Source organism: Candoia aspera, chromosome 4 (assembly GCF_035149785.1).
Source record: "Candoia aspera isolate rCanAsp1 chromosome 4, rCanAsp1.hap2, whole genome shotgun sequence".
NCBI lineage: Eukaryota > Metazoa > Chordata > Lepidosauria > Squamata > Boidae > Candoia > Candoia aspera.
The window spans coordinates 2078583-2103681 of record NC_086156.1 but is presented as its reverse complement, the minus strand read 5'-3'; the positions used below and the strand labels follow the sequence as shown (position 1 = coordinate 2103681).

General features: G+C 50.8%; 2 protein-coding genes across 2 annotated transcripts; both read left to right on the top strand.

Annotated features, from left to right (window-relative positions):
- The first annotated feature begins 841 nt into the window (after positions 1-841).
- LOC134496128 (uncharacterized) lies at positions 842-9989 on the top strand. The gene is made up of 8 exons (XM_063301884.1): positions 842-1012; positions 1852-1959; positions 2726-2875; positions 3907-3967; positions 6871-7112; positions 8038-8145; positions 8603-8713; positions 9409-9989. Exons 1-8 carry the CDS (start codon positions 842-844, stop codon positions 9520-9522), a joined length of 1065 nt encoding a protein of 354 aa, XP_063157954.1. The 3' UTR covers positions 9523-9989.
- An 8804-nt stretch (positions 9990-18793) lies between these two features.
- Positions 18794-23078, top strand: LOC134496127 (batroxicidin-like). The gene is made up of 3 exons (XM_063301883.1): positions 18794-18978; positions 19970-20077; positions 22998-23078. The coding sequence occupies exons 1-3, from the start codon at positions 18808-18810 to the stop codon at positions 23076-23078; spliced, it is 360 nt and encodes a 119-aa protein (XP_063157953.1). The 5' UTR covers positions 18794-18807.
- The last annotated feature ends 2021 nt before the right edge of the window (positions 23079-25099 follow it).

Below are 25099 nucleotides of genomic sequence, written 5' to 3'. Positions count from 1 at the left end.
AAAAAAAGAGGCCAACTTTATGATCCTGCAGCCCATTATTTTTGTCTTGCCTGGTCCCTAGATAATGCAAGTTAATAAAGTTCTGCGTCCTTGGCCTTTCTCTACTCCTCACTGCATTGCAAGTGAAAAGAAAGGAAGGAATTTCAAAGAAACCCAACCAGTTAGGGTTAGGGTTAGGGTTAGGGTTAGCCAGGGGCAGGGGATGAGCAAATTCCACTGCCAGGTCAGCAAATCTCTTTTTCTGCCCCACCGATTTATTCTTTCATTCACTTATTTGATTTATATAGCTGCCCATCTCACCTTTACATGGCTCTGGGCAGCTTACGATAAAGCTTACGATATAGCAAATAAAAAAACAAAACATAACACAACACAACACAGTATAAAAACAAATAAAACAATATAAAAATATTTTAAAAAACACAAAAAAAACCCTGTCCAAACAAATAAAGGTTTTTTACACATGGCAGCCGGGCATAATCTCACCCACCAATCCAGGCCCTTTCCAGCTGGTTGGATACCTGGTGCGCAACCCAAGCTGGGGTCCCCCCAACGGAGACCCCCATCTTGTCTCCTGGACCCGGAGACCCCCTTGAGCTTCCACAGTGGGCTGTTTCACAAGAAGGATTTCGACAGGGCTTCTCCACGCCTCCAGCCGCTCTCCCCCGTACGGCTACCCCCAAACGGGCATTTCCTGGGCCAGGAGCGGGTGGCAGCCACCTGTTGGCCTCCCAGACAGGAAGCCCCCGGGGAGACGGGCTATAAATGCAGCACTCCCGAGGGGCATCTCCAGGCGGTGCCGGAGGGACTCACTCCCCCTTGGAAGAGAGAGTGGGGGAAGATGAAGGGTGCCTGGGCAGCGCTCCTGGTCTTGGGCATGGTCTCCGCAGCGCGCCCGGCGGGTCTCATCACCCACCAGCAAGCCATCACCTCGGCGGTAGACCTTTACAACCAGCAGGCAAACTCCTCCTTTGCCTTCCGCCTGCTGGAGGCCGAAGCGCAGCCGGACTGGGTAAGGATTCTGGGACTCCCCGCAACACCCAGAATCCGCAAGGTCGGCCAGCGCGAAGGGCTCTTGCGCTGAGGATGAGGGTTGGCCTTTAGAGGGGCTGGATGGGTCTGAAGCTGGGACAGCATCTGAACCCAGGGCCTCCTGCTCACAAGCCCACGTGTTGCGCTTGGTTCGGTCGCAACCACATAACTTATCTGAAGTAACTTATCTGAAGTTGGGAACGAGAGAGTAGATACTCAGAACAGGCAGCACTGATATTACCCCCACCCTCTCCCCTTGACTTAATTCCTCCTAAGATCCAGACTTTCCCCAAGGAAGCTCCGGGGGGGACTTCGGGCCAATCCTCCCCTCTGCCCGGCCTCCCTGGCCAGGTTGTTGTTACTGCCCGGGGGAAACGGGCGGAGCGCGCGCTTCGCGGGCGGCTGTGGCTCCCGAAGGAACGAACGAACGAGCGAACGGCGGGAGAGACCCACACCGGTCTGTCGTGCAGAGCGGCGCAGGAGGGCGTTTCCCGCGCCAAAGGCGCGGAGGGGCCGCGCGAGAGGAGGGAGCTGCACCTCGGGGCGCAGGGCTGCCGGGAAGCCGCCCCACCCTTGTCAGGAACCATTTGAGCTGTTTCCTGGGCTGCAAGGAGACCCACTGTTGGCATCCCCCCCAGTGCCGGGAAAAACCCCGGCCAGACGTCTGGGGAGGGAGGGAGGGAGGGGGGACGCCGCCCCCGGCAAAGGAGCCGTGGCGGGGCTGCGGCGGTCCCGGAGCGCCCGGGGCTGCGCAAGGGGGGGGTCCCGCTCCCATTGTCTCCGCCGCTTCTTCCTCCCCCGCTTTGTGCCTCCGCGCAGGATCCGACCGGCAGAGCCGCGCAGGGGCTGAAGTTCACCATCAAGGAGACGGTCTGCCCGGCCGCGCAGCGCGCCAACCTCTCCCAGTGCGAGTTCAAGGAAGACGGGGTGAGCCGCCCCGCGGGTCCCCTTCGCGCCGGCTCCTTCCTTCCTGGCCCCGGGCGGTGGGCCCGGCAGCGTCGGGGGAGCCTCTCGGGGGTCGCCAGCCGGCCGGGTCCTGCCGGCGGCCGATCCGCAAGGAAAGCGTCGATCCTCCCCCTTCGGGTCCGGGGGGGTGGGCAGGGCTGGGGGTCCGGGCCACGCTCCCCCGCCTCCCCTGCTCTGCGGGTGGGGGTCTCCGCCAGCGCCGCCCCCTTGCTCCCCGGGAAGCAGCGCCGGTCAGCCTTAGCCACTTCAAGCTGCACGGACTTCAACTCCCAGAATTCCCCAGCCAGCCGGCCAGGAGAATGATTATAATCCGAATTAGACGCGGGAGAGGGGAGCCTCGGCCGTCCTGGCCCAGCCTCGCTTTCTCTCCAAAGAGCAGCCAGACTGCCTACAGCCAGACCGACCGACCTGCGCCAGGTGGTCAGCCGGGGAACCCGCTTTCCTCGCGTTCCGGGGTGGGCAGGAGGTGCTCGCTCAGGAAGGGCCGCGAAGAGCACGGAAACGAAGCGGGGCATTTCACGCGCGTGCGACCGCAAGGCTTTTCGCCGGCAAACGGCTTGCGCGTGGCGTGTGAACACAGACACCGGGCCCCGAGCGACCGGGGTGGCTCGTTCGGGGTTCGGCCGCCGCGTAGAGGCCCCCTTTGCCCGGGGAGGGCCGCTCCCTCTTCGCGCGGCTCCGCTCAGGCGTCCTCCGCGGCTGACCGCCCTTTCCTTGCCCGGGGCAGGTGGACCAGGACTGCTCCGGCATCTACTCCGGGCAGCCAGACCCCCCGACTGTCAGCGTCCAGTGCGAGGACATCGACCAGGAGGTATTTTCGGGCCTTCTGCCTTCTTCCGCCGTGAGAACCGGCCGGCGGCGTTGGGGGACCGGGCCAGTGCGTGTGTGTGTGGCGGGGGGATGGAATACACATTTTATGCCAGGGAGACCAAATGCTGGGCGGGCCCTTCAGAGCTCCCCACTTTGGAAAAGACTGGTTGAGACCCCTGGTCTGTGGTGGCTACTCCATTGAGATTGAGGAGATGGCCTGAAGGGTTGAATTAACGAGTCTTCTTGATTTAGCTGAACCGGATCACCAGAAGTCGCTGGAGAAGATTCAGGAGGAAAGTGGGACGCTTCCTGAAGCAACACTGAGTGGGCATTGCACTGGCCTTCCAGGGATGAAAAGCGGGGAAAAGGCCCTTCCAACCGGGGGCCAGTGTTGCTGCTGCAGCTGCACTCCAGAGATGCCTGGCAGCTCCAATTTGGAAGCCATGGCTGCTGCTTACGAATTACACCCCTTCTCTTTTACCTCTCGTTTTGATATGTTCCACATTGCATAATAAAAGGTCCTTTGGGCAAAAGCTGCTGAAGGCTTCTTTTTTTCCCTGAGTGAAGCCCTGCTGATGGGAGAGACGGGTTTCTTTCCGGATGAGGGCAACCTTTGGTGACTTCATGACTATCTCCAGGGGGTTTCTGGGAACAGCCCCATACTGGTTTGACAGGGCCACCTTGCAGGATGTTTTTTCAACTGCCAGTCTAGCCACAGCCTTGGGACATCCCTTGGGACTCCTGTCCACCCCACTGAGCTCTTTGAGGTCAACCAAGGCTGTCTAGAAGCTGCCCTCTGTTGTGAGAGTGACAAAGGACAGCTTTGTGGGCTCCTCCTAACCATAAGGACCTGCCCCTGAAGTTTTTGTGGGAGCCACATGGCCATGGTTTGCCATGGCCTCCCAGGGTGCTTTTTGGCTTCCCGGTCCAGCTTCCAGGCTTGGTGTCTCCCATCCAAGTACCCACCAGGCCAAGCTTTGCTTAGCTTCCCAACTCAGGCTAGCCCGGCCTCTCAGGTGGATGAGCAGGGAGTTCATGGATTAGCATCAGCCGGCCAACGTTCCTTTCTTTTAAGCACCTCCCAACTTTCCCCCACAGTGGCGTCAGTTTGAAGGGGCCAGGGAGCCAAGCCTTCTGAGGGAAATTGTTCCGGGCAAAAGTGGAGAGATGTGCACAACTGCTCTGGGAAAAGGGAGGATCCTGGCTTTCAAATTAATGCTGTGTTTCCCATTTACGGGAGTGGGGGTCTTGGCTGGGGTCCCCATTGCCTCTTAATCTTTGGGGAATTTGGAATGAATCCCAGCCAGGGTGTCTGCGGAGGGTCCAAACAGCAGCAGGGCAGCTGCAATGGGGCAGGCAAAGTCCCATCGTTTTTCCTTCATGTGAAAAAAGGGTGAAGCTGGGACGTGGCAGTTGGAGCCCCTCCCTTGGTTTTTGGCCACCTTCCTGTGCACAGCCCAGAAACCCCCACCTTTGAAGATTTAATCTAGTCTGATTCAACCCCTTGTAAAAATTCCTTCTGTTCCTTGGAAGTGCATTTCTAATCTCTGGTGATGGAGGAGATGAAGAAATAGGGGTCGGGAGAGAATTTTTAAAAGCCTTCCTTTGCCGGTTTTCTGTTCCAGGTGGTTTGGTGCACTGGTGAAGGGGATGGCCTAGAAACCAGGAGGGGATGACTTTGGGCCAGTCCCTCTCTCTCAGCCCAGCCCACCTCACAGGGTGGTCGTAGTGGGGAAAAATAGGAGGCAGGAGGATTAGGGATGTTCGCCATCTTGAGATGGATGGATGGATGGATGGATGATAGATAGATAGATAGGATAAAATTATTATTATTATTATTATTATTATTCAGCATTAAAACTTCAGCTGCATGCTGGCTGGGGAATTCTGGGAGTTGAAGTCAATACATCTTAAATTTGCCAAGGTTGAAAAACACTGGTTTAATGGGATAGACACTGTCTATTCTTTCTGTTTAAGGTCAAAGTGGTATTCTGGGAGTTGAAGTCCAGGCATGCTGGCTGGGGAATTCTGGGAGTTGAAGTCCGCATGTCTTAAAGTTGCCAAGGTTGAAAAACACTGAATATCAGCCGACAACCTTTCACACATTTAGGTCAGCTCCAGAAGGTGGGAAGGCTGGTCACTTCAGCAAAGCAGTTCCAAAAATTAAAGTAACACCTTTCCCAGATAGTCCCAAATTTTAATTTATTTTTTTGTTATCTACTTGTAAAAATCTCTGCCCCTCTGCAGAACTTGGCTGGCCCTTTTCTATGCTGTACTTAGGAATGGTTGATAAGAAAGGTGGGGTCTTGATCCTGATTTGATTAAGCCATCTTTATTTACTATTTTTATTGTTTCTAGTTTTGTCGGGGTGGTGGTGTTTCATTGTATTTTTGTGGGTATTTTATTTGGTTCGATATAAACAACAAAAATATTCTACATAAGCCACTGAGAGTGTCTGGCTTGTGGTGGGGTAAAAATGTGGGTGATCAATCAATCCATTGATCTCTGAGGTCAGAAGACAACTGGTCATTATGTAAAAATGCCACAAAACCCTGACTTCAAGACCACCAACAGAGATGACTGGGAGCTGGGAGCACATACCAACTTGGACAGTATCCTGGAAGTAATAATTACCCAAAATTACTTCATTCAAAGGTGCATCTGACTCACGCCATGGGCTTCTAAATTGCCACATATGCCTGTGAAGGTTGGGCATTAAAAAAGGAAGAGAGAAGAAGGATTGATGCATTCCAACTGTGGTGTTGGCGAAGATGACTGAAAATACCATGGGCTGCCGGAGAACAAACAAATCAGTTTTAGAAGAAATACACCCAGAATCTTCCCTAGAGGCGAAGCTGACTAGGCTGAGACTCTCATGCTTTGGGCACATCGTCTGGAAAGACCGATCGCTTGGAAAGGGCATCAGGTCTGGCAAAGTCGAGGGCTGGCGGAAAAGAGGAGGACCTTCGATGCGATGGATTGACGCAATCGTAGCAACAATGGGTGCCAACACTGGAACAGCCGGGCACGTGGCGCAAGACCAAACAGCATTTCGCTCTGTTAAACCTGGGGTCGCCCTGGGCCACATACGACTCGATGGGAACTAACAACAACAGCACTTCATAAACAAATGCCCCACTTAACCAGACAATGGTAGGAAAACAGCCCAACATTTATTTAATAAAGATAAACAAACAACTTTTATAATAATTTTGTAACTTCTGGCCTATGTTTGAGGCTGAAGGTGCAGGGGTTCCCTGAGGCCTGGAACATATTTCGAGGGTCCCTCCAGGGTCAAAAGGTTGAGAAGGGCCCCACTAGAGAGACGTCGAAAGGACATCGCAGGAGAAGAAACGGCCCTTCAGTGTTGCTGCTACGATGACCAGGAGCTGAGCTGGACCCCAAAGAGGCTTTGCTGAGTTTTACTCAGAGAAGCCTCCACAGCAGTGTTTCTCCAACCTGGCAGCTTGAAGACCCCCCAGTGGAAGTCCACACGCCTTAAAGCTGCCACGTTTCAGGCAGGCAGCGCCACGGACTTCAGACGGCTCCCAGTGAGAATTTAGGACAGTGACAAAGTCTGAAGACTCCAGAGGGGAAGATGAGGAATGGGGCTCTCAATGGCTGAAGTGAGTGGAGCAGCGGAGGAGAGCAAGGGCGTGGTGTTAGCGTGGGATCGTCCACAGGCACTGCGCAGTGTGCCAAAGGTGGACGATCCCACGCAAGGTTATTTAAGGAGGAAGAATGCTCTCCTGACCCGAAGTGGCGCCTTGGCACTGATCCCTGGCCCTTCTGAACTGAGAAAAAGGAGATGGTTATCATCTGCATCAGCCACCCTGCATGGGTCCCGACCAAAACTTCCTTGTGTCGATCTGCTTCCTTGTCCTTCAGTTTCCCACCTGAGCAAATGAGTTCCTTCTTGGCACGGGAGCCCTGTTTTGCCTCTACCCCCTTCCCAAGAAAGGAGGGTCTGTTCTGCAGGGACATCCCAGTAGAATTCAGCGGGGAAAACCCCTGGCCAGCAGCCAGCAGGCAGATGACCCGAGCATCAGCGCATAAAAGCAGGCGTCAAGGTCCTGGGGCCACATCAGCTCCTGCCACCCAGAGCGCCGCAGCCAGCCATGGAAGGGGGCTTCTGGAGGATCCTGCTGGTGGTCGGGGCCGTCTCAGCCTCTGGGCCCTCCCCACCACCACACAAACCGCTGACCTATGAAGAGGCCGTGGGGTTTGGAGTGGAGCTCTACAACGAGAAAGCAGGGGAAGACGCCCTCTTTCGGCTCCTGGAGGCTGCCCCCCAGCCCGAATGGGTGAGTCCACTGGACCTGGCAGGGCATGATGTGGCCTAGGAAGAAGAGGAGGAGGAGGAGGAGGAGGAGGAGGAGGGAGATGAGGAGGGAGATGAAGATGAGGAGGATGGAAATGATGCAGATCATAAGGATGAGGATGATGGAGAGGAGGAGGAAGAGGAGGATGATGGAGAGGTGGATGATAAGGATGATGGAGAGGAGGATGAGGACAGCCCACCTTCCCCCCAGAAGCTCACGGGAGCAAAGGTAGCTTTCCTTCCTCCATCCTTCCCCTCTAGTGGAGTGGGCTGGGCAGGGAGAGAGGAGCGGCCAAAGACCCCCCGGGCGCTCCTATGGCCGCGCAGGGGCCAGAACCGAGACTGCTCCTAGTCCGGCACCTCCCCACTACGCCCAAAATGAGGTCTCTCGTCCCAAAGAACATACAAGATGCAGGAGAGCTGGGAACCAAACGGGGACGTGGGGTGTCCCATATGCTCCGGGCGGGGTTGGGCATTCTTGCAAAACAATCTTCCTGCACCCCACAGAAAAGGGCTTTGGGAACTCCATTCGGGTACGATATTATTGTCTTCCCCAGCAAGGCTAAAAGCTCAGCTCTTCTGAGTTGGGGGAGTTACTTCCGGCCCGTGGTGGACTCGATCCTGCCCGTTTGGAGCCCTCGTAGAACAGACACATCCCTGTTGGGACGCAGCTCTGGGGCTGCTTGTGAGCTGGTTGTGAAGGGAGATCCACCCACTCCGTTCTCCCAGCGTGGGGAAGGGGGCTGAGGGGCATCGGACCCACAACATCTGGGACCCGCACGGGCTCTGCTCTTCAGCAACATTCAGGGGATACCTCGAGGTTCATTCAGACATGACTCCACGGTAGAGCGGGAGACAGTGCAGGGGTCTCCAGACTAACCGCTCTGCTTGGCCACGTCCCGTTTCAGGACCCCACTTCTGAGGGCGTTCAAGAGCTGAACTTCACCATCAAAGAGACGGTGTGCCTGGTGGAAGACGAACAGGCCGAGGGTGAATGTGACTTCAAGGACGACGGGGTGAGTGGTCAGTGGCCGCCTGGGCCAGCACCATGTCCTAGATGGGGACGGGGCCCTGGCACTTCTGTCAGGCGTCACTTGGCAGACATGAAACTGGCTTTCCACCCCGCCTGGGCTGAAGAAAACCGCCTCTCTCCTTCCTTCTTCGTCTTGAGAGGCACGCTTCCCCCAGGCTCTCCAGACCAACTCCTGGGCCCAGCGCCACGGACAGAGAAGGGGCCCTACGCTTTAACCCTTCAACGGCCCTGGAAGCCACCGTTTCCTGTCCCCCTAAAGTGCACGTGGAGGGACCGAGGCTGACCCGGCTTAGCTTGTCTAATGTTGCCCTGGAGGAGCATGGTTGAAGCAATGCCAGGGACTGATCCAAGATTTCTGCCACGGCAAAGGGAGTGGTGGCACCCGTCTGGCCCGTTCCGGGGGAGGGCCTGATTCTCAGCCGGCTTTCTTCTCTCTGCAGCTGGTCAAGGAATGCTCGGGCTACTATTTCCTTGAGGAAAGGCCCCCAGTGGCTGTCCTCACCTGTGAAACCGTGGGGGGAAAGGTGGAGGAGAAGGAGGAGGAGGAGAAGGTAAGGAGGTGGGGGGTGGCTGGGCCTCCTGTGATGAGCTCACAGCCTAGAAGGGGGGTTGAACCATTGGCCGGGCGAGAGGGATGCCAGCCCAGCTGTGGTCCTCCATTTGCTACGCGTGCTGGAGAGGAAAGTCCGCATAAACGGCATCTCCCAAGCTTTGGTTCCTCCTGAGTCAGGAACCTGCCCGTGCTGAGATATGCTGGGAATGTAATGAAGTAATTTCTGGAAAGCCCTCGGTCGGTATTTCCCTTCCTTCGCCTTCAGGGCTCTGGGGAGGGAATCCTCATGCCACTTCTCAGTGCCCGCGTGCCTGAGAGTTTAGAGTTTGGAGACAGATGGTCTCCTGGGATGCAGACTGAGGAAAGACACAGTCACTCAATCCCGGGAGCTAAAATCACATCCACCCCCTCCCCCACCCCAGAAGGGGCAGAATCTCCTTCTTGCCCTCCCAATGCTTCTCAGCAATGCCATTTTAAATCTGCATTTCCCAAATAAGGTCTGTAATGAATGAGTTTTGCCTTTAAGCCCGACCCCCGAAGGGTAGAAAATACGCACCCTTTGCTCTCCAGAAATGCCAATGCTGCACCCGAGCGCCTGGGTGGGAAGGAGAAACCGGAAGGGGTTGAATGGCCCACGGGCCACCTGTTGGGGAACGAGGCCTGACGAGAGACGGTCCTTTTCTGTCTCTCCAGCATCAGCCCAAACGCGTGAAGAGATTCAAGAAATTTTTCCGGAAGATCAAGAACGGCTTTAAGAAATTCTTCAAGAAATACAGGGTTGTCATCGGTGCCACCATCCCCATCTAAGATATGATTGAGAAGGGTCCGGCCTCAGACCTTTGAACAACATTTGCAGAAAAAGATAGCAATTCCCCAATTTTTAAGCTTTGCTTTTCCCTCTTAGACCTACTTGACCAGGTTGAGGCTTTCTAAACTCTTGCGATTGCGCAATTAGAATCCCCAGCCTTCTTTCACATCCCCCCCCCTTTTTGTGCTGCGATTCGTCAAGCCAGGAGTGTGTACTGTGTGCAAATGGCCAGATATTGGAGACTCTGTATTCAGGTGGGGAGGGCGAGGGATGTGCTGTGGCGTTCAGAAGAGACCTGTTCGGGAAACGGTTTGAATGAAATTGCATAAATATACATCATGCAGCTTTTTAAAAATGGAAATAAATGCTCAAATGAGGCAGGGCGAGTCTCTTCTTTGCAAAATGCGACTCTTGTTGAAAGTGAAATAGATTTGCCCATCCCTTTCAGGAATTCCTTCTCTTTTCCTGTTGGTTGCTTGCCATCTTTCTCAACAGTTTTAAAATTTCTTTTCCTTTTATCCCCCAATTTCTTTGCTAGGCTTTATCTCGATTTGGGGGAAACTTTTCCTATCCTTTCTAATTCCCTCTTCTACTGTTTCCTGCCTAAATGGATTGCCAGCAGTTTTTCCATTTCTGAAAGACTGTGTGTAATGGTTGCCTATCCTAAAACACCATCAGACTCATGAGCAGGAATGCAAAGATATCTGATTTATTAAAGAATAGTATGCAGGATCACAGAGAAAGCTGAGAATGATAAAAGCACGCCAAATGCAAACTAAAAACCCTCGGTGCAAACGAGATCCCTCCCCCCGTAGACTCTTCCCAGGCTCACAATCCCAGGTGTTCCCAACGGCTTCTGATGGTCTGCGGGAAAAGTCCTTGAGCCGAGCACATAACCGAAACACATTCCATTGAAATGAACACAGATACAGAGCTTGGCACAAGGTTTCACAGCAGCTCCCTCCCAAACAGAAACGCGCGTCAGCGCCACGGCATGGGAAACGTTACGATGTACAGTGCACATTGAAACAGTGAACATGACACTGTGCAGCCCCTGACATCTCTTGGCCGATAAAAGAAGATGAAGAAAACTGCAGAGTTTAATTGTTTTATGTCTGAATCCAGACCTGCTGACAAAGTGCCATCTCCCTAAGCCAGCATGAGGCTATGACCCACCCACCTACTAACCACAACATCCACCTGGGGCCCGTCCCAACTTGCTCTGATTGATTGATTATGTGCCATCAAGTCATTGTTGACTTTTAGCCACCACGTTGATAGCTTTTCTCCGTCAGGATCTGTCCCCAGCCTGGTCCTTCAGGTCTTCCAACAATTCAACCATGACCACTGTGATGAATCCTTCCTTCCCCAGTTTCTCACCACCAGGACTTAGTCAACGTTTATGAGAGAAGCTCCCAACAGATCCCTCCTCCATTTCTTGATTGTTTAAGTCAGTGTTTCTCAAACTTGGCTGCCTGGGGAATTCTGGGAGTTGAAGTCTGACTTCTTACAGTGGCCAAGTTTGAGAAACACTGGTTTAAGTCTTGCGCTCCTCTCCCAGACTGCCCACAACCTCTGGCAGAGCAGTAAAGATCCCTGTAACCAGCCAGTGGGGAAGAGGGGATTGATCAAAGCTGGAGGAAACTCCCTATTCCAGGGTTCCTCAACCTTGGCCATTCTAAGCTGTGCGGACTTCAACTCCCAGAATTCCCCAGCCAGCAAAGCAAAGGTTGAGGAACCCTGCTCTATTCCATCCCACCCCCGCCACATTCCACCATCAGTAACAAGCAACCACAGTTCCTGCTTCTGGATAGACATCAATAATAGCTATTATTAGCTTATTACTTTGCATGTCAAAGGTCCCAGGGGGATCAGAGAAAGACACCTGAGCCCTAAGATGGAGGGTGGTTGCCATTCCCAACGTATGGTTCCTGGATTAATCTATTATTATTATAATAGATGTGGGACCTTCGATGTGCCAAGTACAAGCCATTTGTTTTAACCTCTGGAAACACCATGAGCTCCTGAGTGCATACCTGTGCCGTTAATCACCACTTCATTTATAGCCAAGAATAGATCAGATTCCTTTTTCTGGAAAAAACTTGCAAAGAAACAAACTAAGTGCTGAGCCATCCATGTGCTCAAGCCCAGGGGTTTTTCCCACTGGGGTCTGGCCCTATGAGGACATATGTTACGACATTGTTATGCAAATGATAGAAATAGGTGCTGATTACATAACGTCGTTTGTACAACAGCATCATGATGTTCGTGAGGTCATGTGTGGCCTTGCCCCTGCCCCATGTCCATCCCACGGTGGACACCCATGGATACAGATCAGTATTTTTCAACCTTGGCCACTTGAAGATGTACGGCCTTCAACTCCCAGAATTCCCCAGTCAGCCATGCTAGCTGGGGAATTCTGGGAGTTGAAGTCCAGACATGCTGGCTGGGGAATTCTGGGAGTTGGTCCACCCATCTTAAAGCGGCCAAGGTTGAAACACGCCGGTTTAGCTCCACAACGGTCTCGAAACACACACAGTGGAGGGAAACCCAAGGGCTGGGAGGAAGCAGCAGGATCCAAATGTCCCACCTGCCTGTGATGCCAAGATGCCAGTTATCTAGATACAATCCATTAAGGACACAATCTTCCTTCCTTCCTTCCTTCCTTCCTTCCTTCCTTCCTTCCTTCCTTCCACCTTGAAACCGGAGCGCCAAACTCTGGCAGGGCCAGAAGATTCTGGCTGATGACCAAACCCATTTTCTACCCACTTTCCATGCCAGTGAAGTCAACACTGTGTACAGCACACATCGCTTGGGCAGGGACCTGACACGTAAGGCTGATCTTTGTTCGGACAAAACTTTGGTATGAGTCTTTGGGTGCAAAGTTTACTGATCCATCAAGGTGTGTTCCCAGGGGCAGCCTGAATCTCTTTGGGCGAAACTTGGAGGACTGAGTATTCCCCCCTAGGAAGCAAGACCTGGGGATGGACAGCAGACCCTGGGTCTTGTCTGAAAGGATGCCCAGCTGCCCAGCGAAAGGATGGAAAGACCTGGAGGGCCCTGGTGGGCCAGAACAGAGAGCAGGCAAGCTTCCCATTTTGCACATGGAAACAAATGCAGATGTTCTTTTCAGCAGAGTGGAGGCAGAAGATTCATAGGAAATTTAATGGGTTGGAGCGATAACACCAAGGTTTAGGCCCACCTAAAGACCTTCCTCCCATAAGGGCTCCCCTTTCTTCCCTTCCCTCCTTTCTACACTTCTAAACAGGGGCAGGAAGTCCTCCCAGATTGCCCAACCACACTTCTACCCACTTTCCCTGCCAACAAAGTCAACACCAGGTTCTGCACAAACAACCCTTTCATAATAGGCTTTTAGTCTAAAGTCTCCAGACCCATTTGGGTATGTTCCCAGGGGAAGCCTGAATCTCTGCTGGCACAACCTCAAGACTGAAGCCTTCCCTCTTATCTTAGCAGGGAAAGATTGAAAAACTCCCTCTTTGTGTTCATCTGCAAAGCAGAAGTTCAAGCGGGCAGGTCAGGGAAGGAAAGGAATGGCTTTTGCGCAATGGGTCTAACTCGGTTAGGGAGTTAACCCTATATGCTGTTAACCTAACCAAATTAACCGGGCTTGTAGGACTGGGCCCGAGGAGACCCGGCTTCATGGCCCCAGAAATTGCCTGGGAAAGTTTGGGTCACTTAGGAAAACAAAGAATATTCTTTCTTCTTTCTCAGCATCTGGGTCCCCAGCCAAGGAAACATTACACAGCTCCATGAGTAAAAGTTTCTGGAGTCAGAGGTTGAATACAGGCCTCCTTTCAGGCATTTCTCAGTTCCAGCACAACTAATTTGAGCAGTGTTTCCCAACCTCGGCCACTTTAAGCTGGGTGGACTTCAACTCCCAGAATTCCCCAGCCAGCCATGCTGGCTGGGGAATTCTGGGAGTTGAAGTCCACCCAGCTTAAAGTGGCCGAGGTTGAGAAACAGTGAATTAGAGCCCCCCCCTGCCCCCCGATCAGCATGATTTCCCCAACCAATGTAAACTTCTCCTGGCTTATCCACAGAGCATCTCTTCGCTTCCTATTTTATAACCTAAAAGCGTTGGCCCTGGACCAGCTGGTTCTCATCAGATTTCTCATGGAATGTGGTTGCAATGGAGGAGATCATTTGAGGAGAGGTTTAGCTGTTCCTGGAGAGATCTGACCACATCCTGATGGTCTTTTTACCCATCAGTCCTACTTTGATCTTCCCCTGGCCTTCAGCACCTCCTTCTTTTAATCGGCTGTTGTATTTCCACGCCACTGTGCATTCATATGGACTGTGTGTGCTTCTTAAGTGGAATATTTGTCCTTTTCTTCATTAAGTTCACTATCCATCGTGCTTACTAGAAAAGGTTATTTCCATTCAAACATGGATTCGCTCTGGTTCAGCCAAGCCTTTGGTTTCTGTATCTTTCCAACGCCCCCTCTCGCAGGGTTGTTGCTGTGGGGAAAATTGGAGGCGAGGTACCGTCTTGAGCTCCATCAAGGTAAGAATATTGCATAGATGAATCATTTGGTTCTGCCTGAGTAGCTCCTTGCATCTTTACGAAAGTGGGTAGACTGGAGCCTGACAGATCAGGATTAGTAACATTCAGCCAATTGGTCAAGATGATACCGCACCTGGTTTTCAGCTTCCATTCTGCGTTTTTGTCCATCCAGCCTTCCCCCATCCCCAGATTCTTTTTAGATATAGATAGATGACGAAAGATAGACAGACAGACAGACAGACAGATAGATAGAGATAGCTGATAGATAGATAGATAGATAGATAGATAGATAGAGATAGAAGGATGGATGGATGGATGGATGGATGGATGGATAGATGGAGATAGCTGATAGACAGATGATATATGATAGATAGATGTGATAGATAAAAATAGATGATAGATAAATATAGATAGATAGATGATAGATGATTGATAGATAGATAGATAGATAGATAGATAGATAGATAGATAGATAGATAAGAGATGGATGGATGGATGGGTGGATGGAGGAGATAGCTGATAGACAGATGATAGATGATAGATAGATGTGATAGATAAAAATAGATGATAGATAAAAATAGATAATAGATAAATATAGATAGATAGATAGATGAAAGATAGAGAGAGATAGATGATAGATAGATGATAAATAGATGATAGATAGATAGACAATAGATAGATATTGATAGATGATAGATGAACAAGCAAAAAGAAAAAAAGGAAAGAATAACTGATACAGAAATATAATATCTATGTGGAGAAAGGAAATCCCAAGATTGTACAGTTAGTGGTCAGTATATATTTGATTAGAAATCAACCATAAAAATAATGTAAGTATCTTTATTTATTTATTTGTTTGTTTGTTTGTTTATTTGTTTGTTTATTTATTTTCCACCCCGCCTTTATTATTACTTTTATAAATCACTCAAGGTGGTGAACATGCCTCACGCTCCTTCCTCCTCCTCTTTTCCCCAGGACAAGAGCCTGTTGGGCAGCTCCCAACATTCCAAGCTGTGTAAATCAATCCCCAGTTTGGACAGCTGGAAACGTGGCCCACGGCAAAAGTACACAGAGAGCTGTGCAAAGAGGGCTGGCAATAATCCTTATTTAAGGACACTCCCCACACACCTGGTGGACCTCCTTAAGCCCCAAATATTGCCAAGATTCCCAGCAGGGCTCCACAGACATCTGGAACATCAGCAGGTAACTCTGCTTTTCTAGAGCTTAGACTTGCCACTTGGCGGTGGCTAGCCAGTTCCTTGTAGGCTTTTTTAATCCGTTCCATCGTGTCCGATTCTCGGAGGCTGCCTGGACCAGTCCCTGCTGTTTTCTTGGCAGGTTTTTCAGAAGTGGTTGGCCATTGCCTCCTTCCTGGGGCTGAGAGAGAGGGGCTGGCCCAAGGTCACCAAGGGAAGGGGAGGGGAGGGGGAGGGGGAGGGGGAGAGGAGAGGAGATGGAAGGGAAGGAGGAGGGGAGGGGAGGGGAGGGGAGGGAAAAAAGGAAGAGAAGGGAAGGAATGCAAGTTGAAATGCTCAATATCAGCTCAAGGTTCGTCCCAGCTTTCAGATAAAGTAGGCGAAGCAGTGACTACCTTCACACAGCACGGATGTGTTGACCTGGGTCATTTCTGCAGAGCAGCCCCTTGTGCTGCCCCGCCCCGCTTGGGGCGTCCATCACGCAGTGTCCCTGCGGCCGGGCAGGTCCCGCTCATCTGCTCTGCAGAGCTTCACTCGGTGCCAGTGGAGGGGGGGAGGGTTCAGGACCCTGTCCTGCTGCCCAGTGGGTGATTCAGCCTTTGCTGCCCAGATGCGGTCCTCCTAATCCAGAGAGCTCTGACTGTGGCTTCATTTAGTCACGTTAGGCGTGTTGGGTGACTATAACCAGGTTACTCAGCCTAGCAGATGAGGATCGTTGAACCAGCAGCCTTGGGGTGCTGGCCTTGACCTGACATGACCCAGGTTTCAGACTTAAGGCATGGATTGGGCGATGCAGCGCCCTTGGGGGTTAAGGTGTGTGGGGATGAGCCTGCGTCGACCAGGCTCACGGCCCGACCTGACTATATTTCCACGTCTACCAGGCTCGGTTCCTTAAACGACAAAAATCAAGCGGGAAGCTGGCTTTCTCCAAAGCAGCGTCTTTACTTCTAGGAACGCCTCCGTGGTCCCAGAAGCATTCCTAGGAGATAGAACATGGGGGTGGGTTGCAATCGAAAGGCCTGATGTGGAAGGATGCCCAGCTGCCTGGCCGAAGGGACAGAGGAACGTGGGACGGCCCTGGGTCACATCAGTTTGCCCGTGAAAACAAATGTTCTTTTTATTTGGGGCGGGGGGGAGTTCATAGGAAATGTAGTGGGTTGGAGCAACAAGGGCCAGGTCAAGACACAGGCTGATCTAGAGATCTTACCCTGTAAGGGTTCTTGCTTCTTCCTCCTCCCCCCTGTTCTACACTAGGGCAGGAATTTCTCGCACCTTGCCAAGTGCGTTTTCTCCCCACTTTCCCTGCCAAGGAAGTCAACGCCAGGTACTGCCCAAACACACCTCTCTTCACAGGCTTTCAGTGCAAAGACACCTGATCCATCACGGTGTGTTCCCAGGACAGCCTGAATCTCTGTGGGCACAACCCAAACTCCCAGAATTCCCCAGCCAGCATGGATGGATTTCAACTCCCAGAATTCCCCATCCAGCATGCTGTCATTTTAAAGTTGCCAAGGCTGAGAAACACCATACTATAGCATAGCAGCAACCCTGTTTTTTAGGGTGATTTCAAGATCCTAGCCCCTAAGAACGCCATCCTTCTTCACTCCATATCCGGGATTTCTCCACTGAGCTATTTTTCCACACGGGCCAAGCGATCTTTGACTTGATCTCTCACAACCCTTGGCTTTTGGAAGGGCAGACAACGTCGCACAAAAGCATGGAAGAAGTTCAGTTTTGCAATATTGCCTGTTGCAGAAAGGACCCCGCGTTGCTCCTCATGATTCCTTGGCATTAAAGCTGGAGTCAAGCTGGGCCACCCGGTTAGGAGGTCCATTGAACCCTACTTCCCCTTCCTCCCTCTCCCTCTGAACCCACCCTCTCTGAGAGCAGGCGACGGGTGTGAATTGGGGACGAAAGGGGAGAGCAAGTGAAGCAACTGCAGGCAGCTGGTAGAAGCAATCTTTGGGGGGGGAATCTGGCTGCCCACATCCCCTGCAGATGGAGGAAAAGTCAGGGAACAGCCAGCAATCGCAAGCAACAAGCCAACACAGAAGCACCTGCCTTTAGAGAAAGAAAAAAAGCACCTGCCAGGTCCTGCTTTCACACAGCGGGGACAGAAAGAACTGGACGACGGAGCGCATTAGGAGTGGGTCAAGCAACTGGCATTGCATAAGAAGGGCCCCCAAGCCCTCCCCCGGCTTAAGGAAGCTTCATGTGATGTTTCAAGGTTGCCCCTGAGTTTGGACGACCCTCTTTTTCGGGGCCTTGTTGCAGCTCCTCGATATCCCCGATCCCCACCCCCGACTGGTGTCCTCCAGACATATCAGATGGCAGGAGTCGCGGGGCTGGGCATGATGGGAGGTGTAGTCCAACTCGTCTGGAAGGCCCGGCTCGGAAGGAGGCTGGCTGTCGGGCCATCCAAAGCTGAGTGAGTCTCATGAGTCAGGATGGCCAGCAGGGGGCTCCCATCCAGACTGTCAAGCGCATGCGTAGCACTGAGGAATTGGGCAGCCCTTCAAAGAGACACAGATCGGGACCGCCTTAACCTTTGGGGTTTATATGGCTGGGTTTTCCCACGCTTCTTCAGTTTGTTAGGATTCCTGTTATGTACAAGCAATAAAACACTAGAGACAAGTCCTTGGCTCAGCGTGGTTCCTGGCTGTTAGGACATCAATCCTAACAAACTCCTACTCCCATCGAAAGAGGGAGGAACAAGAATTTGAGGAGAGACATTGGAAATGTCTTCAGAAAACCAAGAAATGCGGCTCGCCATCCAACAATTGGCAGCAGCCCTGCAGCAACACCACCAAGTAGATCTCCAGATCAACACATTACAAGCTGCCAGGCTGCAGCAGTTACAACAACCAGTGCCGATTAACCCACAATTGGCAGCAGCAGCAGCAGCAGCAGCTCCGCCAGTAGTCCTGAGATCCCAGGGCAGTCTACCAGAGAAGTTTGGAGGAGAAGCAGGACAGCTGAGAACCTTTCTCACACAGTGCACAATGTTTTTCGACAGCAGACCGGCAGAGTTTCCCACAGACAGAACCAGAGTCACCTTCATCCTAAGCCTGCTAAAGGGACCTTAGAAGCAGACGGCGAATCTTATCAAGACTCTGGAGGGGAGGGGGCTGAAATGGAATGTGAATCTGGAGGGGAGGGTGATGTCATGAGTCAGGATGGCGAGCAGGGGGCTCCCACCCAGACTGTCAAGCGCATGCGTAGCACTGAGGAATTGGTCAGCCATTCAAAGAGACACAGATCGGGACCGCCTTAACCTTTGGGGTTTATATGGCTGGGTTTTTCCCACGCTTCTTCAGTTTGTTAGGATTCCTGTTATGTATCTGCAATAAAACACTAGAGACAAGTCCTTGGCTCAGCGTGGTTCCTGGCAGTTAGGACAGTGAGGCTGGAAAAGGGGAAAGGCTGATTTGCAGGAGGACCCGGGACAGGGTCCTCTGCTGCCCACCAGCCAGTGGGGAAAGGGGACCGCTGGGTGGCCATCAAGCTTTACCTCGACTCATTGTCTGTTCCCCCAAAACAGAAGTCTCTGAGAAGACTGCAAGATGCACCGCCTCTGGGTCCTGCTCCTTCTCGCTGGCCCGGTCACCGCCGGCTCCTTAAGGATCTCCATGAGCTACCCGGAAGCCCTTGAAGAGGCTATCAACCTGTACAACGAAGTGGAAGAGGTTAAGTTCCTCTACCGCCTCCTGCGGGCTGAACCCCAACCGGACTGGGTGAGCTGCCCGTTGTGGTGGAGACATTTCTGGTCCACTTGGCCATCGGCCCCTCCCTGCTGCTGACCCAGCGCACTGAAAGACCCCTGGGTTTTCCCCATCCACGAAACATCCCGGTGATGCTTTTGACCTGCAAGAACTTGGTTGGGTTCCCTCAATGTAGCCGAGTAGATCTGTGGGTGTCTGCAGGGGGCAAGGGTGGAAAGGGAGGCCCCACCTACCGTGAGACCCACACGGTGATGTCATGATGTGATGTCCTATCATTGGATAACCAAGGTATGCAGAGATAGGATGATGCTCGTGATGTCATTGTGACTCATACGGGAAGCCTATGACGGGGTCATTGAACCAACCCATTCTCTGCGTTCTCCGAGAACACTGAGTCTGGGACGAACCCAGCAAGCTGAGTTCCCCCAATATGGCAAGCTGCGGAAAAACTCTCAGAGGCGAAAATGCGTGAAATATTGTGGACATGCAGCTGTTAGCGCTTTAACTGACTGGGTGGAATATGTTGTGTGAAACCAGCCTTCCACCCTGGGAGATCAGTGGGGCAGAGCCTGGCTGTTTTCGGCTGGGCCGTTTGGGGTTCAAAGCTCCAAGGATGGAAAGGAAGCCAACTGTGCATGCCCAGATGGATGGTGAATCATCATGATCATTGTCATCTATTAAACTTGCATGCTGCCCAACTCTCAAAGACTCTGGGTAGAACCACAGGGAGGCAACCGGCTCCACGAATTACTATGAAACGAATACCCAGCATTTCCACCTAGCATAGCCAGAGAACTCTCCTCCAGACCAGGTTCCTAAAATGTACATTTGCTGTACAACAGCCCTGTGAGGTAGGTTGCTACTACTTCTTCCAAACGAACAAGACCTTGTAAAGTGAAGCTCTAGTAAAATTCACACCCAAAGAAAGTTAGCTGTGGTGTTTTTGGAGCTTTATCGGTTTTTCAAAGGTGTCTCCCCCTTTGGGGCAATGCCTCCTCCCCAGGACCCTTGGGCGGAAGGGCCCCAACCGTTGGTCTTCTCCGTGAAAGAGACCATCTGCCCAGCCAACCAGGGCTTCGACTTCTCCACGTGTGACTTCAAAGATGACGGGGTAAGTGGGAATATCCAGTTCCCTGAGTTTTTACTCCCTCTGAGCTTGGACCAGCTGCCAAATTCTGCTCCTTGAGCCAGGAGACACCAGTCATTCATTCATTCATTCAATTTATACAACCATCCATCTCATATGCATGACCCTGGGTAGCTAACCATTAAAAGCAGAATAAAAACAGAGCAAAAACAACCCAAATTAAAAAGAACATAAAATAACATAAAATAACATAGCAGCCGGGAACACTCCTGACATCCCAGATCTCATACCACCAAGGCCAAGAAAGGGGCTCGCCCACATCGCTCCTGGGGCTCTCGTCTTCCTCCTTCCTCCCCATCTGGAGAAGGAATGCAGGAGCCGTTAAGGGAGGAGAAACGGCAACTTGGTCCTGGGGAAGGGGGAAAGGTGAGAGAGGAGAGAAGGAGGCTCAGCGTAACCCGGCCTTGATTCTCTTTGGTATGAGAAGGGGCAGAGAAAAATTCTGGCAGGCCTTGAAGATTCTGTTACAATACCCCACAACGATAAAGTAGCCTTCCTGGAATCCTTGCTCCGTCTGTTCCCTGACGGAGCTACCTTGAAGGGCTGACTGTTGGCAACAGGTGCAGCACCATCTCTACAGGGTTGGTGGTGGGGGTGAGGCCTGGTTCAGGTGGATGAGGACATGTCTGCAAAGTCACCAGAAGTTCAGCTTAACACAAAGGAGACATCGTATTTTATGGAGCCTGCGCTACAAATGAAAAATGGCACCCCTCCCCACTTTAATTCAGTACAAAAGCAGAGAGAAGCATTTAAAGGTGAAATTATTATCCACTTTTGCATGGTTTGGGAACTTATGCATGAACAAACTCATTCAAATGTGAATTTTGCCGTTTTTTAAAACGTACTTTAGAGGCATGTCTGCACAAAAGCCCTGTGTGCGAAAAAGGGGCAGGACTTCAATTGCATGGCTGTGGCTGCCATCTTGACTTTTTTGACCCCCATCCCATGGACACCCCTGGTAAACACAAGTGGGAGTGTGAACTTAAAAAGAAAAGAAAGACACTGAATTTAATTGACTTCTCTTTCCCTGTGGAGGCATCAGAGGAGAAGGCCGGTGTCTTTCAGACGCTTTTTCATGGAAACTGATGATTCTCTGCCTTTCCTTGGACAGGATGTGAAGCTTTGCTCCGGATCCTATAGATATCAGAAGCCACAAGTGAGCCACACTGAGGTTGGGTGCAACTGGTAAGGATGTGGACAAGAAGGTGCTTTTTTGGCAAAATTAAATGGTGTTCCTTTTTTTTTTTGTCTTGAATATGTAGCCCAAATCCATACAGTGTGTCTGTGATGTGGGGAGGGCACAGATTTTGGCATTAGAATTCATACAGCGCCCCCTTCAGAGAAAGATGTCTCTTCCAGGGATGTGACAGGCTCCAGAAAGGGTTAAATATTCTTGGTTTTGATGACTTGCTAACTCTGTTCTCTTGAGCAGGTCTAACATCTCTGGGCTAAAAATCCCAAGGGGTTGCTAGTCCTTTTTCCAACTCACAAATTTAATTAAAAAGTGTATAAATTTTTGTGGGCTGCAGCAACCTTCCTCAGACACATGGAGAGGTGAGGCTGATGTAGGATAATGTACAGGTAGTCCTCAACTTACGACCATTCATTTAGCAACCGTTTGAAGTTACGATGGCACTGAAAAAAGTGACTTGCGACCTGTCCTTGCACTTATGACCGTCATAGCATCCCCATGGTCACATGAACAAAATTCAGGCGCTTGGCAACCAGCTCACACTTACAACGGTTGCAGCAACCTGGGGTCATGTGATTGCCATTTGCAACCTTCCCAGCCAGCTTCCAACAAGCAAAGTCAACAGGGAAAGCCAGATTTGCTTAATGACCACGGTGATTCACTTAGCAACTCTGGCAAAAAGGGTCATAAAATCAAGCGTGACTCAACCACCTCGCTTAGCAATGGACATTCCAGTCCCAATTGTGGTTGTTAAGTTGAGGACTACCTTCACACCAATTTAAATTCTACATCAGTCTAGCCCAGGCTTTCTCAACTGTGGCAATTTTAAAGTGTACGGACTTCATGCTGGTTGGGGAATTCTGAAACACCCACTGTGGACACCCATGGATATAAGTGCTTTTCAACCTTGGCAACTTTAAGATGAGTGAGGCTAGCTGGGGAATTCTGGGAGTTGAAGTCCACATATCTTAAAGTTGCCAAGAAACCATGGGGTAGCCCTTTGTGCATCTTAAGAATTGCAATTCGTGAATGTTTACACCTTTGAATAAAATGCATTAGTCAGAAAAGGGACTAGCAAACTCCTTGGGGTTTTTGGCTACCATAAATTAATCCTGCTCTCCTCCTGCAATATCTGGGCTGCAAATATTGGTTTGGCCACTAGACAGCAGCAAAGATACACTGAAAATATCCATCCTTGGCTGCCTTCTAGTGGTCTCTGAATTTTTCAGATTTTTTTTTCAAATTTTTCTGAAAGAAAAATTCAAGATTTTTCAAAGGCAAGATATGGCATGACCTTGAGTCCAGGGCACCCGCAGGAAGGAACCATCTCCTCATTTAAATATTTAAATAAATAGGCACGGCTATGGATGGAATGATCCCCAAGCACATTTCCTTAGAAGAGAGAGTTTTCTCATTTAGAGGAAGTGAGCTGAGGGCAAAAGGGCATCTGGGCATGTTCAGAGTCCTTCCCAAAAAAGAAAAGCGAGAAACAGCAACGAAACAAAGTTTATTTTTCAAGAGTTCTAAATGCTTTAATAAGAAGGTAGATCCCAGAGAAGCTGCATTTTCTTGGCCGCACTTTTGAGTTCTCGGACACACCAATTCCTTTGATTTTCTGCAGAGACAAATTGGGAATCGGTGCAGAAACCCTCCCGACGCCCGTTCTCACCAACTGGTCTCTTTTCTTTGCAGATCCAGCCGGCATCAACTCTGGAACTCGGCATGTGCTCCTTTAAGAGAAACTCAAGTGTGGTTATTTTGCCTGGCACATGAAGCCAAACATCCTGAAAAACCCAATCCCAGAATAATTGTGGTCCCGCTGCGCTCTCTGCTAAAACACAACAAAGCTTAGGTTTATTGTTGACCTGTTCACAAAGGTATAAAATAATTTCTTGGAACCAGGCACCAGTATTTTTATTTCCAAGCCACTTGCAGCAGAAAAAAGCCATCACTGTAATTTTCCAGGGTTGCCCCCTTCCTGTCTTTGCAATATTTTCTTCGTGAATCGGCCTTACATTCTTCACATCTACCAGCTGCCACAGAAATCGTCTTTGAAGGATGGTGGGTGGTCCTCGACTTACGACCACAATTGGGACTGGAATTTCCATTGTAAATCACTGCAGTCGTATGTCAAGTCACCACATGACCGGACCTGATTTTACGACCATTTTTTACAGTGGTTGTTAAGCCAATCCAGCTTCCCCAATGGGCACTTTTTGCCAGAATACAGCAGAAAATGTCGCAAAACGTCATCCCATGACCGTGGGACGCTGCAACCGGATGTAAATACAAGCCAATTGTCAAGCACCCAAAGTGCGATCTTGTGACTTGGGGGGGCATGCGCATGACGTTTTGTGATGCTTGGAAGTGCCTTACAGGCCGTAAAGTACCCATTCTGAGGCTGTTGTAACTTCAGACCATTGTTAAACGAACGGTTGTAAGTCGAGGACTACCTGTATAAAAATCCAATCCGTCAAAGAAGGCAGCAACCGAGAAGGCGGGGAATTAGAAACACTTTTTAGATGTAGGCATGATGCCTTCCCCAAACTGGTTTAATGGAGGGGGAGAAAAGCATATGTTGTCCTCTCAGATGTGCACTGAAGTTAAGTCCCATTGAATGACCCACAGTTTAGTGTGTTAGAAGAAAAGCCATGTTAATCTATGGGAGCCAAAAATCACGAGGAGCCTGGTGGCGCCTTTTCCGATGCGCCCATTTGATTATTATTATATTCTATCCTGCTCCCTCCTATTTTTCCTACAACAACCACCCTGTGAGGTGGGATGGGTTGAGGTTGAGAGAGAGAGAGAGAGAGAAACTGGCCCAAAGTCATCCAGCTGGCTGCCCTGCTTAAACGAGGACTAGAACTTACAGTCCTCCAGTTTCCTTTTTAATTTTTAATATTTTTTATTAAAATTTGACAATAAAGTAAAAGTATAAACAATGAAAACTGTGAAAAGGAAGAAAAGATAGAAAGGAAAAAGAGAAAAAGTGAAAAAAAGAGAAAGCACTGAATTTTACATTTTAAAGAACCCTCCTTTCTATCGAGTACTGTAATTGCCATCTTTCTTTTTCTCCTCCCTCCCTGACCCCTTTCAATCCCCAGATCCAACCATCATCAGTTCTGTCTTTTCTGCTTTCAGGAAAAAGTCCATAGAAAGAAAGACTTAGAAAAGTTAGAAAAAGAAGTATGGTTACAGCCTCCGTCCCTAGCTCAGCACAGCTGAGCAAGAGGAGGCATAAGAACGAGAACCCAGCCTTAGGGGCGGGGCATAAAAGAAGAATTTTCGGGAGGGGGCGAAGGCCTCCAGATCTGCAATATTCTGACGACCTCGAGATGGCAGCAAAGCGGCGCATTTAGCTCTCCGCTGCCATCCAGCGGCGGGCTGAACAAGTGGGCGATTGGCAGCACTGGGCGGCCTGTCGTTGATCGACGTCTCCGGAGAGGCGCCGGTCCTCGGGTGAGCGTGGGCTGCCCTCTGGAGGCGGCTCCTGTAATTACTCCGACGTGGTTTAAAAAGTTTGTACACGTGTGTTTGTTTAATTTTCTATCCCGCCTTTATCATCTTTATAAATAACTCAAGGCCGGGAACAGACCTCATACTCCTTCCTGCTCCTATTTTTGCAAGAGGAAAGACGTGTCGGAGACCATAAACCAGAAGGACTCTGATAGCGCCTTTTCCGACTAACACATTGTCTTAAAAGATATGCACCTCGGAGAGCTGCGGCTCACGAAAGCTTATGCATTTTAAGAAAACTTAGGAAGGGAACTTACAAGGTTTAAAGGTGATTAAAG

Bases quoted from the DNA above. Each gene is read 5' to 3' on its own strand.
- LOC134496128 (XM_063301884.1), top strand. From the start codon at position 842: ATGAAGGGTGCCTGGGCAGCGCTCCTGGTCTTGGGCATGGTCTCCGCA. The intron at 2,876-3,906 runs GTGCGTGTGTGT...TTTCCCCCACAG, and splicing joins GGCGTTGGGGGACCGGGCCA to TGGCGTCAGTTTGAAGGGGC. The intron at 8,714-9,408 runs GTAAGGAGGTGG...CTGTCTCTCCAG, and splicing joins AGAAGGAGGAGGAGGAGAAG to CATCAGCCCAAACGCGTGAA.
- LOC134496127 (XM_063301883.1), top strand. From the start codon at position 18,808: ATGCACCGCCTCTGGGTCCTGCTCCTTCTCGCTGGCCCGGTCACCGCC. The intron at 18,979-19,969 runs GTGAGCTGCCCG...CCTCCTCCCCAG, and splicing joins CTGAACCCCAACCGGACTGG to GACCCTTGGGCGGAAGGGCC. The intron at 20,078-22,997 runs GTAAGTGGGAAT...TTTTCTTTGCAG, and splicing joins GTGACTTCAAAGATGACGGG to ATCCAGCCGGCATCAACTCT.